The sequence below is a fragment of the Diabrotica virgifera genome, chromosome 7, assembly GCF_917563875.1.
Source record: "Diabrotica virgifera virgifera chromosome 7, PGI_DIABVI_V3a".
NCBI classification, from domain to species: Eukaryota; Metazoa; Arthropoda; class Insecta; order Coleoptera; family Chrysomelidae; genus Diabrotica; species Diabrotica virgifera.
Genome location: NC_065449.1, coordinates 48,849,693 through 48,865,740, shown reverse-complemented (window position 1 = coordinate 48,865,740; position 16,048 = coordinate 48,849,693). Strand labels below are relative to the sequence as shown.

General features: G+C 32.8%; 1 protein-coding gene across 2 annotated transcripts in view; it reads right to left on the bottom strand.

The window, feature by feature from the left end:
* The window catches only part of LOC114327833 (uncharacterized), a 59,989-nt gene that overhangs the window by 25,500 nt on the left and 18,441 nt on the right, over positions 1-16,048 (bottom strand). Inside the window, exon 3 of one of the 2 annotated variants that reach the window (XM_028276539.2) lies at positions 7,154-7,243. The exons of the other annotated variant lie outside the window; for it this stretch is intronic. Coding sequence (XP_028132340.1) covers positions 7,154-7,243 — 90 coding nt within the window. The remainder of the gene's footprint in view (positions 1-7,153; positions 7,244-16,048) is intronic. 2 annotated transcript variants of the gene reach the window in all.

Genomic DNA, 16,048 nt, shown 5'->3' with positions numbered 1-16,048 from the left:
AAATAGAATTCTTTAATATACATATAAATATAGATAAAATTAAAATAAAATAAAATAAAATAAAACCTTTAAAATCAACACACATTAAAAATTGTAAAAAGTCATTCACTAATTTGATTTCCACAAACATAACAACAGACATAGATTTGCTGGTTAACTTGCACCAACTATCTCATCACCCTCAAGAACTCCTAATTCCCATAGATTTGCTTACCTTTGCTGCATCGCCCGTCTATTCCACCATATCCCGTTAACATAACTTTAAAAGAAACATCATGATAATGAAAACTGAGTTGATGGCACCTTGTATCCGAATGTAAGTACGACACGTTATGATTGCATGATTATGTATAGCATACTTCTGCGCATGTTGTAGCGTTTGAGGGTGGTTTTGTATCACCACCCCCAAGAATGCTTGCATGTGCATGGGTATGCTATTTCGCTACTTTTATGTATGTTATTCAACATTGGCTTGATCATATGGATCTTTAGCATCTTTTAAAACCAGACAATGTTCTAATTCTGGTTTTTATTTGTAGCATTTTGTAACTTGTTACCTTTGACCTGAAGATGCTCTACAAAGTGTAAAGAGCGAAACCGGTCGTCGGAAGTTATAATAAAGATTGAGAGTAAGTCTGACTTTTACTTCATTTTGTATATTTTTTATAAAAAAGCCCATTAAATATGTGATAAAGATACGGATTTATAATAGCGTAAACATCGTGAATACGAGGGGTGATGCATAACTTTTGAAACTATGTGTAGAAGTGAGTAGCACTACTACGAGGAGCGTACAATAATTACTTCGAAGAGATATTAAAAAGTAGATCTTTTATTTTACATACTTACATATTGTGTCAAAATTTATAAATTACAATTTTGAAATAAGTAATTTATATTAATAAATAATATATTATTGTATTGTACATTTGAAGAGGTTAGGCGGCGCCTACCTTGCCTACCCCGACGTGACGTCCACTGTATCAACTATTCTTTAGTCTCCAGTGTATACCAGTGGAACCATGTTATTTCGACGGTTATGAAATAACGTAAAAACTCATTTGGATTATGCTTAAACAGCATTAGACACTGCTCTGAAGTGGACCCATGATTGTTCATTGTTCGGAGTTAGAAAATGTGGCAGCCATCACGCCGACAGCTTTTTATGCTCAAAATTTCATGAAGGGTATGACCGAGAATTTTTCAGATGCCCACTGTCTCAGGTATCTTATGCACGTGCTCGGCAGTGCCGAATTAACCATTAGGCAAAGTAGGCAGTTGCCTAGGAGCTTCGGCCCCAAAGGGGGTGTCGCGGGGACCAAAACGAAAAAATGTTGAAAAATTCAAATATCGCGCAATACGCGCATAAAAGTTATGGTGGACGTATAAAGCTACAGTACAATGCATACTTTTGTTCACATAGAAAGTATATGCTGTGGGAATAGATCGCTAATGGTACTTTGTAATAACCCTTTGGTAGAAGGACTAGTACTACAGATGGAAACAAGAATCGAAAGTGAGAAAAAAAAACACAAGAAAAATCAGGAGAAAGAAAAGATCCTTAATCAAAATCCAAAACAGAAGCAAAACTTATTTAAACTCAGTTTCACACGGAAATCCATAGCTAGTAAAGCAGCAACTAATGAAAATGCACGTGATGGAATAGAAATAACTGGGGGAAACATATAGCTCCCCTTACTGAAGAAGATGAAAAACATGTAACGACAGTTCTATTCCAGTTCAAGAAGTTAAAGAACCAGAAACTGAAACTAAGTTAAAAATTGAAGTCAAAGATAAATTGGGTCCTAAGTTCGGAAAACGGCATAGGATTACGGAATACAGTAACTAAAGAAGTAAGGACATTTTGGGTTGGGAAAGTCTTCAGAATGTAAAAACCTTGATGGAAGTGTTTCAGCGTCAAAAAGAAATTTTGAAGACAGTACAAGATTAGTATACAATCTATGGTTATATCAGCGGCACAAAAATTAAAAGAGATTGGTAGACGTATTTTCCCTCAAATAGAATATCATATTTTGGGTTTGTTCAGTCTGTGTATAACTTTTTTCATCCTCTACCCACCTTTGGGAAGTTATGATCAAATGCTTAAATGAAATTCCCCTAAGCGATCTCATTCGCCACGATCTAGTCCTTATACGAACAAGCAGCACATGCCATAAGACCTTTGCCTAAAAGTTAAAACGCTTTCAAATCTGCTCTCCATACTCTTGCTGAAGACACTAATCAGCAAGCTGAAACAGTTCATGAGGCTAAGTATTTGTTGAAAAAAATGTCAATAAAAGAAACATTCATAATGAATGAGTTTTGGGTAACAATTTTAGAACGCATCAACGCTATCAGTAAATCATTGCAGAGAAAAGAGATTGAACTTCAAACTGCAGTACAACTTCTAAATTCACTTTTGGAGTTCTTAAAATTCCAAAAAGATAATTTTGCTTATTACAAGCAGAGGGCCTGCGACCTACAATACTCTGAATATTCTCTACTAATACTCTAATTACTGAGCTGAGTCGTCGGTTGACAGTGTACGGGTCAATGAACTCAGTATGTGGTCTTTTGTGTTTTTCCAAAATTTAGTGATACTCAAATACAGGAGTGTGCTTCAAAACCACATGACAACTATAACGATGATATTGAATCTGAACTACATAGAATAGTTCAAATATTTTATAGCCCAGCTTCAAACTTGCGCAGGGAAAACAATTTATTCCTGCTTCACAGTCATTTTGGGTTATTTCGCAACAGGCGAACGGACATTTTCAAAAATAAAAATTATTAAAAACGGAGAAACCTAGGTTTCTTAAGGCGCCTCACAGTTTGGGTTGCCTAGGGGCCTCAGGATTCTTAAGCCGGCACTGTATGAACGGTCTAAATAATACGAGGTTGTGGATTTCTTTCATGTTATCCTCAGTTGTAGCCGTTTTCGGAGCGCCCGAAATGACTTATCAAAAACCAACGTGCCTCGTGCAACTATTTTGCAACTTGTTTTTTTTATTTGTTTTTAAATACAATCTGTTACATCACAAAAAAAGTGACACTAAGCATGTTGAAACTTGTTATACCAATTTTTGACGGTTTCCAGTGAAGGATATGAGTCAGCGTTTGCAGAATTTAAGTGCTTTTTGATTTCGCTGCGGTATTTCCCTTCTAAAAGCAAGAGTCAAATCACCGATTGATATTGCTCTTTTTCATTTTTCTTAAATCCCCAAATCAAAATTTAAATAATAAACCGAAATATGTAGAAGCAGTGTACAGTGATCTGTTAATAGCTGTAAGTACAGTTTCCAAATTTGCAGTATTTTGATTACAAGCATTGTTTTTATATACATACGAAGAACATTATTTATATTTCGTATTTATTAATTATTTAAAAACTAGTTTCAACTATTGGCATTATCTTGCTAATGGCTAGATCGACTATTTACTTTTAAATAGACAGAGTCGGACCTACCCAAAGTAAAATTATTGAAATGACAGTTCAATTTAAATTTAAAAAAAGATAGAAGATTAAATTTGACAAAATGGCAGATGGTACTTCTGACTACAGGGGTCCATCAATTAATCTCGATCAGCAAAACAGTACTTATTCTACCATCACTAAGCAACAACCAATAACAAAATTCCCAACAAAAATCCAGGCCCTAATTTTACCGGCAGTGGACGGAATAAGAACAGAAGAGTACACCATTGCAGTAGGAACTATAGTCCATCCAAAAAATGTACTGTTCTCATCCAAAATGTCAAACGAAAGAATATGCATCTACCTTTCAAGCATGCAGATTGTAGATGATTTTCTAAGTCAACATGGTGAAATTAAAATTAGAGAACATACAATCAAAGCACGTAAACTAATTACACCCGCTAATAGATTAGTTCTATCCCAAATATGTCCATCTATACCCCATAACATAATCGAACAGTCTTTAATCAATCTTGGTTTTAAATTAATGTCTCCGATTTCGTTCCTTAGAGCTGGAATACAAGACCCGCAATACAGCCATGTACTTAGTTTTCGAAGACAAGTTTACTTTGCACCTACAGACAATTTTACTCTACCCGACTCCGTCCTAATTGATTTTGAAAATATTTCGTACCGAATTTTTCTTTCCGATAAACTTACCTGTTACAAATGCCACCAAACTGGTCACGTTTCCTCGTACTGTACCTCAAATCCCTCTTATCTTCAAAATACTCAAAAGCCCCAAACGGAGGAAAATTTTCTTCCACAAATACCATCTACTAGCCCCGAACAAAATCAAATAACACATGTAAATGACGAATCTCGAGAAGATATGGATGCTCAAGTCAGCACTGATACCGATAATAAAAATAAGCGATCTCACTCGGAAGTGTCATCCCCTACTTGCTCCACTCCTACAGAAAATATACCAACAGAATTCACGAAACCAAAACCAGTGCAAATTAAAAAGAAGAAAAAAATTATAAAATTAGACAAATCCACTTCAGAAACTACTAATATTGAGTCATTATTACAACCAGTCAAACAATTTATCCACGATGCATCACCACCATATGTACTAAATTACACCCAATTACTAGCATTCTTAGAAGACGTTCACGGTTATTCCACCCCAGTAAAACTGGCCCTAGAATACACAAAAAATATACACGGGTTGGGACATATGCTAACTGAAATATATCCCATGTTGAACGAAAGAGCAATTAAATCTAGAATTACAAGAATCAAGAAAAAACTACTTAGTAAAATAAACCAAGATTTTAGTACTCAGGATGACACCTCTGAAGATACTGACGCATCACAAGAAAATACTCCTTCCAACGATAAATAAAAAAAAGATGGAAAAAACTTGACGACAACAAACTACAACGCATCAACCCAAATTTGTCACCAAAAGGGATAATGCCACAAAAACGACGAGATCAAGTCATACAACACCGCTTGAGAATAGGACATACCAGGTTAACCCACCAGTACCTAATGAAGAAAGAACAACAGAAACTGTGTTATGTTTGTGATATTCCTCTGACAATCGAACACATTATTGTTAGTTGCCCACTCTATCACCTGGAACGACTTCAAAGTGATTTACCAAGTGATCTGAAAAGTGCTCTGAAATTTAGTAAATGTGATAAAGTGACTAAGTTTCTAAAACTAACTAAATTGTACAATCTAGTATAAAAATAAGCTTAAGTTCTCAATTGTAATTAGTTGTTATAAGCAAACATCTGATATTATGTACAACTCTTCCCCGCCAATAACCTTTCATGGTTGACGCGGTTTACTTAATAAAAAAAAAAAATCCCCAAACACGCCCGCTAACACAAGCGGTCAAAATAGAACTACGAATCCAATTTGGCTGGTATTTTGACATAAGCCGTCTATAAGAATGTGTTACACGATGTTAGATTTCTCTGAGACAGTGGCGCCAGCGAGCGGAGAGGCTAAGTACTTATCGGACTTTTTCTTCTTGTAGTTCCTTCTCCTATCGGAGGTTGGCTATCATCATAGCTATCCGTACCTTATTGGCGCTGCTCTGAAAAGATCTACTGAGCTACAACTATACCACTCTCTTAAGTTTCTCAGCCAGGAAATTCTTCTTGTACTTATAGATATTTTACCCTTTATTTTACCTTACATTATGAGCCTTAATATCTCATGTTTCGCACCTCTGGTAATGTGGCCTAAATATTCTAGCTTTCTTGTTTTGATGTTCTTTATCACCTCGCAATCCTTTTGCAGCCTTCTTAACACTTCTGCATTTGTAACTCGTTGGATCCATGGTATTTTCAAAATCCTTCTATAGCACCACATCTCAAAGGCTTCCAACTTCTTTATATTTTCCACTTTTATTGTCCAGCTTTCCACTCCATACAACAAAGTCAAGAACACCTAGTATCTTAAGGCTCTTATCCTCAGCTCCAGAGAATGGTCTCGACTAACAAATATCTTTTTCATTTTTATAAATGCTTGTCTTGCAATTTCAATGCGTGTCCTGATTTCTCTACCCTGGTCATTGTTAGTTATTCACTCTTTCTACTTGTTTTCAATCGATATCCAACCTTCCTACTGTATGTTGCTTAGAAATAATCATGAACTTGGTTTTCTCAACGTTCATTTGTAGTCCATAGTCCATACTGACTTGACGTAATCTATTTACTAATAGTTGCAGTGCATCTAGACTGTCTGCAAAAATAGCGGTGTCGTCTGCGAATCTTATGTTGTTCAAGATTTTTCCGTTTATTGATATACCCTGTTCTTCCTCTGATATTGCTTCCTTAAAAATAGCTTCGCTGTACAGATTGAATAACAATGGAGACAACACGCAACCCTGTCTACCACCTCTCTTGATTTTTATGGCCTCTGTTTCGACCTTTTCGATTTTAACCGTTGCTTTTTGATTCCAGTACAGATTGAATATAACCCGTATATCTCGACTGTCCACATTCTTCTCTTTTAAAAGTTTTATGAGTTTCTGATGACGTACTCTATCAAAAGCCTTTTGATAATCTATAAAGCAGACATAGAGATCTTGGTTCATATCTAGTCGTCTTTGCGCGAGAACGTTAAAAGCGAACAGAGCCTCTCTCGTTCCTAGTCCTCCTCTGAAACCAAACTGGGTGTCATCTGTGTCTTCCTCTATTTTTTTGTATAGTCTTCTATGTATTATTTTGAGGAATATCTTAAGTGTGTGACTTATTAAAGAAATTGTTCTGTACTGGGAGCTTTCTGTCGCATATATTGACTTTGGTAGTGTTACAAATGTGGACAGCAACCAATCCTGGGGTATTACTCCTGTTGTATATACCTTGTTGAACAGATCTAAAAGTATATGCAGTGTTTCTTCGTCAATGCATTTAATTAGCTCAGTGGGTATCTGATCTTGGCCTACTGCTTTTTCGGTCTTTGCATTTCTAATTGCCTGTTCTAATTCGCACATTATTATTTTCGGTCCTGTTTTTTCCTGTGGCTCTTCTCGTATCATTATATCATCGTCGAATAGTTTCATTATGTATTCCTGCCAAAACCTTAATTTATCTTTGATGTCTGCGATGAGTTTACCGTTATCATCTTAAAGTCTAACTTATCGGACTAACCACAAATAAAAATGAATCTATCATCAACAAATTTTTCAGAAAATAAAAAAATACCTACATTCATAAGTCTGTCATATGCTTCCTTCCATTTGGTTATTGGTCTCATAAAATCAAGTTTCTGATTAATCAAGTCATGATGAATCGCGGACTAAAACAACAATGGTATTCTACAGAAAACTAAAATTATTCTAATTGATTGTAGGCAAGAAAATAAAGCAAAGCTGAAAAAATAGCAAAACCTCGCAATTTTTCCTCCAGAATTGATTTGTACAAAAATTTGGGATTAGGCTCATTTCAACCTCTAGTTCATTTTCTATATTGAGCCGTTGTACGCTTGTGGTTTTTTAAGGGTAAAAGTTACCCCTAATCTTAAAAAATTATAAAATAATATTTTAAACTCCAATATTGTCAACATTTGTTTTAATTAGTTATATAATGATTGTTTTATGTTTTAGGATATAATATCATAATATTTCAACCCTTAAAACCACCCTTGTTGGAGCTATATATAAAGAATTTATTTATCCTAAAATAATGATTTTGTCTTGCATCGATTTGCATAAAAATTTGTAATTAGGATAATATCAGCCTGTACTTCATATTCTATATCATGCTTAAGGGTGTTGATTAATTTTAGGGTTGTAAACTACCCCTATAATTCTCAAAAATTATATAAAAACATTTTAAACCGTAATATGGGTAAAATTTGGTTTTTATTGGTTAAATAATGATCGTTTTATGCTTTAGATATAAATATCATATTATTTCAACCCTTAGGTAAAACCTCTCTTAATAACATTTCAATTTTTATAAGTAATTTAATAGATACAAAAACATTTATTTACACAATTACAAATACAAATAAAAATACAAATAGTTTTTTAGTCATCTTCATAGAGATCGATATCATCTTCGTCTTCTTTCGAATTTTCGGGCTATTCGAATTTCTTGAAAATAAAATTCGTGTTACAAATATAATATGTATAGCTCCTTCATTTTTTGGCGATAAAAAGTTTTTTTACAAATGATTTTGTAGGGTTTTTTGAAGAGCTATAAGAATATGTAAATTAAATTCCGTAATATCCCTTAGTTTTTAAGTAAGGTGAGTTTAAATGGCTCGAATAAATAGGTGTTTGCTCGTAAATATAGGTTTTAAACAGCTATACCTCGCTTAATATTCACTGTATAGAAAATCTATGTACAGTACAATGTTAGATATTAAAAAAGGTGCAATTTAGTACTGCATTATTTTTTCCGTATCTCCAGTATTTTCGGAGATATCCCGAAGAAAATGGTAAAAAATACGAAATTGCACAAAATCAATTTATCTTTAAACTCCAATTTTTCTAAAATTAGGCCTTTTAAATAGGTCAAATTTCTTAGGTGTATTGATAATACATATATAAAAAGAATTGCAAAAGAATAGAGATCAATTTTAATTAGGAGGATAGTTAGGGGGTTGTATTCACTGATTGTTTCGTGGAAAAAAGTAGGTATCGACAACTTTTTTTTTTGTTTTTTTAAACATCTTATTGAATACTTGAAAAATATTTTGTAAGTTTTTCTCGAAACATGCACAGTTTTCCCATTATTTGAGTTTGAATATTTCAAGTTATGCATTTGACGAAAAAGCTTACCATGCCGTATCTCGGTTTGTGTTGGTCGTAGAAAAATTATAAAAAAAGTATTTTTTTATGATGCTAATAGGCTATTGATTATGTTCGAAATAAGAGCTAAAAGGAACTACAACGTTAACGGGATTTTATTGTCTCATATAGTCAATGGACCTCTAAATTTGAACAAACCCCGGAGTGCTACCATTTAAATGGGTGCCTTTTTGAGAAATGGGTGAATTAGTCCCTAGACACAGGGTGAATAAGGGTGAGTGCTATGTACTTTTGGTACAAAGACGTCTACAGCAAAATTGTTCCAGGTTAAATTTACTATCGAAATATTACATTTATAAGTCAAAAATATTTTTATTTACAAAAATAAATAAAAGCAAAAAAACAACACGAAAGAAAGTAATTTTGTTTTTTGCCCCATAACTTTTTACCACGGGGATATAGGTATAGACATTGCTTCAGCAAAAAATAACTTAAATTCTTTATCTTTTTTGAAACGGCGTTTAGCTAAAGTCACTAAGATTTATATTTTCCGAAATATAATTTTTCAAAATTCGCCGCTCACAGCATTTTTGGGCCATTTTCCCATTATTTCGCAAACATTGATCTGTAACTTTTTTTACGCATTTCTAGGTATATGGAATGGTAAATTTATTAGAAAGAGAAATTACCTTTAAAATGGTCCATTGTATTAGGTCGTTTGACTATTTTGAAGCTCTGCTTTTCAAGATTTTATACTTTTAATGATTTTTGATATTTTTTATGATTACTTTTTAAATTTTTCATTATGACTTTTTTTCTTTTACATTTAGGATTATACATCGTATAATACAAAACAGCATATTTTCTTTACTTCAAAATCGTGTATTCTAAAAAAATCTAGGACTATTTTTAAACAAGATATTCGTAGGATATCCAAGAGTATCCGTAATTTGAAAAAATTTTAAATTTTTTAATTTTTTTTTCAATTAAAAGGATGTAATGCCATATTGTAATATAATTTTTAATTCCAAATAATTTTTCTTAATAACACTTTTCGATATTATGAGATAAAAAGTTACTTTACTCCTAAGCAAATTCATATTTTTCAACATACCTCGTACACTATTAATAAAATTTTATATCTGATGATTGCATTTTAGGTTTTAGACTAGGCAGACAATTTTATAAAGAATAACTTTTTTTCATAAAATTAATACTAAAAAAGTTTTCCATATGGCTCCAACTATTGCATGTGTATAATATGTCACACTTTGAAAAAGCATAACTTGTTTAAAAATAGTCCCAGAATTTTTTTCAGTACACCATTACAAAATGAGCTTTCCTTTTTATTACATAATTTATTAACCAAAATATACAATAAAAAAAGTTATAATGAGAAATTTAAAAATCATCATAAAATATATCAAAAATCATTAAAAGTATAATATTTTGAAAAACCATATCTTGCTTAAATGTAGCCATACAGCCTTCTACGATAAAACGTTTTAAAGGTAATTGACTTCACTTTCTACTAAATGTACCATGTAAATGTGCGTATACCTAGAAATGCGTAGAAAAAAGCTACAGAACAATGTTTGCGAAGTAACAAGGGAAACATCCCAAAATCGCTGTGTCACAAAATTTGAAAAATCATATTTTGGAAATTATAAATCACATGGATTTCTACCAAACGTCATTTTAAAGAGGAAGGATAGAAGTTTTTTCTGTGAAGCAATGCCTATACCTATATCCCCGTGGAAAAAAGTTATGGGGCTAAAAACAAAATTGCTATCTTTCATGTTTTTTTCTTGATTTTCTTTTGGATATATTTTTGTAAAAAAACATGTTTTTGACTTTAAAATGTGGTATTTCGACAGCAAATTTAACCTGGAACAATTTTCCTATAGACGTGTTTGCACTAAATGTGCATAGAACTCACCCTAATTCGCCCTGTGCCTAGGGTCTAATTCACCCCTTTATCAAAAACGCACCCGTTTAAATGGTAGCACTCCGCAGTTTTTTTCAAATATAGAGGTCTATTGACTATATGCAACAATAAAACCCTGTTAACGTTGTAGTTCCTTTCTAAAATACATAATCAATATCCTATAAAAGATAAAATTTTGGTATCTACAGTTTTTTTGTTAAAGGCATATTTTTGGAGTTATTCTCAATAAACCGTCTAAAAATGTCGATTTCCTCGTCGAAAAACTGTTACTTTCAACCGCGAATAACTCGAAAAACATTAGTTTTACGAAGAAAGCGTAAAGAACATTTTTTTCTTTGAATTACTTTTTCCATGGATTTCCATGGTTAAAATGTAACAAAAAATTCCCACCCCTGAGATGGGGTGGCAACCACCACCAAGGGATTGGCGTACAGCGGCATGATATGGAAAATGATCTTTGGGCACTTCTCTATCTTCCGTGTATATATCAAGTAAATCCATGCCGGACGAAAAAATTGCGAGCCAAAATGCTTCATTTCTTGGCCTATTGGTACACTTCGCCTCATATAAAACTGGTACACTTTTTTTCCCAATGTAAACCTGTGTTCAGACTAGGGCTTACAATACCGAGCCAAAATCTCAATACCGGTATTTGGTATTTAAAATTTCAAATACCGGGATCCCGGTATTAAAACCGGTATTATGAATAAAAAATATATTTACGCGTTATATTTATACTATCCTCAGTTGTTATACGCTCTGAGCTTCGCTGGTGTCGCTCCTGGCGGATTACTAATTCAACTTTCACAGGTAATTTTTAAATTTATTATCTAATTGTTATCGCTTAATATTTACAACCCAAAAAAGAAATTAAATTGTAATCGATTTTTTTAATATTTTGCTAATCATTTTGACGTTCTATTGATAAAATATGAATTTCTTACTTCGGATACTTTCACAATTATCGTGTAGATGGCGCCAAGATTAATACATTAATTTAAAATTACATATTACGGACCATTAAAAAAAACTTAAATTCAGTATTATATTTCAGGTAAAAATATATACCACAGCTTTGCCCAACTAATATTTTTTATAATTAATGTTTTTACTTTTAATTTTAAATTAATCACTTTGACATTTATGTCAAATTTCCGGTAAACGTTTACAGAGTTGCCACTCCTGGCGCTCGCGAATTTGTAAATATCCCCTCTACGTACGAGCTCACAGCGTATATCGACTTGTTATTAAATAATATATGAAACCTATTAAATCTTAGATCTAGAGAGTAGGAATAGATATATACAAAAAATGTGCAAATAGAAAAACTATATATTTGGTTCTAGAATAAATTTTGCATATAATAGGATAGTACTTTTACTCATGAAATTTGCTATTTGTAAATTAATTTAACTTTAAAATATACTAATACAAAGATTAACTTACTGTGACAATAGTTATTTTCCTAACAAGTGCAGAAAGTCATTCTTTTCCGCACGCGACTGAAGTTTGCCGAACGACGCGAAGCGGGAATTCGGCAAGCAGTCGAGTGCGGAAAAGAGACTTTCTGCAAGAGTTAGGAACAATATTTTTTCTAAGAGTCTTTAAAAAATTACCAAATCTTAATCAATTAGTTTAATTAATATTAAAATACATACACAAATTGATTCTTTGACAAGGATCTTGGTTTCCATGACGATGACTCAAAACGACTGTTATTGTCTACCGATTTGACTTTCGAATATTATGTCCAAATAATTTTATTTCATCGAATTGTCTCGTTAGTTTCATTAAAACAGGAACACAATAAGATATATTTGAAATAAATTAGTAAATAATATCTAAATATTAGTTTATTACATGTATTATAATTACTTTAAGGCCATATTAACATATCTAAATTAACACGCGTGCGGAAAAGTAAAAACCGTGTGCGGAAAAGTAACACGCGTGCGGAAAAGTAACACGCGTGCGGAAAAGTGAAACTTTCTAAACTAAAATGCGTGCGCGAAAGTAGACATTTTTGCACGCTCGTAGAGAAATATTTTATATGGATTACTCTGTATTTAGACCGCTATATATTTTCAATTATTATTAATAATTCAGAAAATAAGTGAGCCTAATTTATACACCACAATACACAAAAAAATGAAAAATAGATCTGAAAATGTAAAAACAATTCTGATTAATAAATCTTTCGGCTTATTTTTAAAATAAAGTAGTATAATTTTAAATATTTAAGAATTTTTGAACTCAATTTTAAGAACTTATTTTATATATTTGTATACCGAGGGGTTCATGCGAAAACCCGATAACTAAAAATAACATTGTTTCGATATAATCGCGATTAAAGATTTTAGGAAGGTTGAAGAAGATTTCAAATCGTCATAGAAAGTTTAATGAAGATTTGATTGAACTTCCTATGACGATTTGAAATCTTCTTCAAACTTCCTAAAATCTTTAATCGCGATTATCTCGAAACAATGTTATTTTTAGTTATCGGGTTTTCGCATGAACCCCTCGATACGCGAGATTTAATAATTTGGTTGTAGAAGCTGATATGTATCACCGTTCGCCTTAAATTAACGACATTCACGCTTTTAGAAAGCGATATACTTGACTTGTATGTGTAATGAATATGTTTAATAAATATTTTTTACAATGATATTTGATATTGGTAGTTTATCTTCAAAAATAATTTCTTCTAATAGCAAAAAATATCTTGGAAGGAAGTTTATTGTGCATCAATTCCATTTTTATAAATTAAGCTAATACCGAAATACCGGTATTTTTATTATAAATACCGGTATCGAATACCGAAAAATATCGTCCGGGATCCCGGTATTCGGGATCCCGGAATCCCGGTATTGTAAGCCCTAGTTCAGACTGACAATTATTGTTCGTGAATCACTTCGTTGTTGCCAGCACAGATCACGGAATTGTACTAAATCTAAATACACAAAAATAACAAAAAGACTAAGTTTTCACTCTAATGGAATATAAAACAACATAATGCTATTCTACATCCCACCAGAATGAAAACAATGGGAAACTTCTCTGGTTACACCTTCGAGGCTTCTACAATTTGCAAGCCATACGGATGCTGAGACTAAGGAAGATGAGGGAATTCTACAATTTGCAATTCACGTCCCATCTGCTCAGCTCGGTAAAGTTCCAACGAGAATGATTCCCTTCATACTCCACACAGAGTAAATGTAAATCAAAAATGAATAACCATTTTCAATTTCGTTGCAAAACGAAAATACAGCCGAACCATATACTAGTCCAATCAGAGAGTGCCGCAAGCACCCCTACCGGTTTTGAAACTTATTAGTCTCTCATCAGGAGGCACATATGCTGCTCTCCCTGATCCAACCAAAACAAACCCCAGCGTGCAGTCCCGGATTGCAACGAACGAAATGGCATAGATGCCCTAGCGGCAACTGCTAGCAAAAAGACTAAGTTTTCACTCTAATGGAAATATTATATTTTATCATATCTAATGGAAATTTTATATTCCATTAGAGTGAAAACTTAGTCTTTTTGCTAGCAGTTGCCGCTAGGGCATCTATGCCATTTCGTTCGTTGCAATCCGGGACTGCACGCTGGGGTTTGTTTTGGTTGGATCAGGGAGAGCAGCATATGTGCCTCCTGATGAGAGACTAATAAGTTTCGAAACCGGTAGGGGTGCTTGCGGCACTCTCTGATTGGACTAGAATATGGTTCGGCTGTATTTTCGTTTTGCAACGAAATTGAAAATGGTTATTCATTTTTGATTTACATTTACTCTGTGTGGAGTATGAAGGGAATCATTCTCGTTGGAACTTTACCGCGCTGAGCAGATGGGACGTGAATTGCAAATTGTAGAATTCCCTCATCTTCCTTAGTCTCAGCATCCGTATGGCTTGCAAATTGTAGAAGCCTCGGATGTGTAACCAGAGAAGGTTCCCATTGTTTTCATTCTGGTGGGATGTAGAATAGCATTATGTTGTTTTATATTCCATTAGAGTGAAAACTTAGTCTTTTTGCTAGCAGTTGCCGCTAGGGCATCTATGCCATTTCGTTCGTTGCAATCCGGGACTGCACGCTGGGGTTTGTTTTTGTTGGATCAGGGAGAGCAGCATATGTGCCTCCTGATGAGAGATTAATAAGTTTCGAAACCGGTAGGGGTGCTTGCGGCACTCTCTGATTGGACTAGAATATGGTTCGGCTGTATTTTCGTTTTGCAACCAAATTGAAAATGGTTATTCATTTAAAAAAAAATAACGTTTAAAATGTATACATATTTCGAATTCGATTTGTAATACATAATATATTTAAATTACACACTTGTTCACTTTAAAAGTTATTCATTTTGTATTAATTTCAAATTAAATTTTTAATTTTTCCAGTGTGTTTTATTTATTCTACACAACTTAATGCAGTTTTGTCCTACAATTTACGAGAAACCAATCACACTTCTCGATTTGGCATTAAAAATAATAATTTAAAGTCATGTCAAGATTTATTATCTATCATTATTTTTGAATTGGAATATTTTCATAAATTATAATAAAACACGAATCAATGTTCGGATACTTAATTGAGATGACGGAAAATTACAATTGTTTTAGTTTTTAGTACCTATATTAAAAAATGCGGTCTGTCGCACAGCACCGTTTTTACTTAGTTTGATAATATAATATTTTCGTTGAACTGGCAACGTTGCCCTAGAAATGGGAATGACACTTGTGACAAGATCAACTTACACGACTTGAAAAACATGATTTTCGGTTATACGCCCTGAGCTTCGCTGGTGGCGCGTCCTGGCGGATTACTAATTCAACTTTTACCGGTAATTTTTAAATTTATTATTTAATTGCTATCGCTTAATATTTACAACGCAAAAAATTAATTAAAGTGTAATCGATTTTTTTAAGATTTTGCTAATCATTTTGACGTTCTATTGATAAAATATGAATTTCTTACTTTGGATACTTTCACAATTATCGTGTAGATGGCGCTAAGATTAATTTATAATTACATATTACGGAACATTAAAAAACTTAAATTCAGTATTTAAAACGTAAGTATATTTAAGGTAAAAATATATACCACAGCTTTGACCAACTAATATTTTTTTATAATTAATGGTTTTACTTTTAATTTTAAATTAATCACTTTGACATAAATGTCAAAGTGATTAATTTAAAATTAAAATTAAAAACATTAATTATAAAAAATATTAGTTGGTCAAAGCTGTGGTATATATTTTTACCTTAAATATACTTACGTTTTAAATACTGAATTTAAGTTTTTTTAATGTTCCGTAATATGTAATTATACATTAATATATTAATCTTAGCGCCATCTACACGATAATTGTGAAAGTATCCGAAGTAAGAAATTCATATTTTAT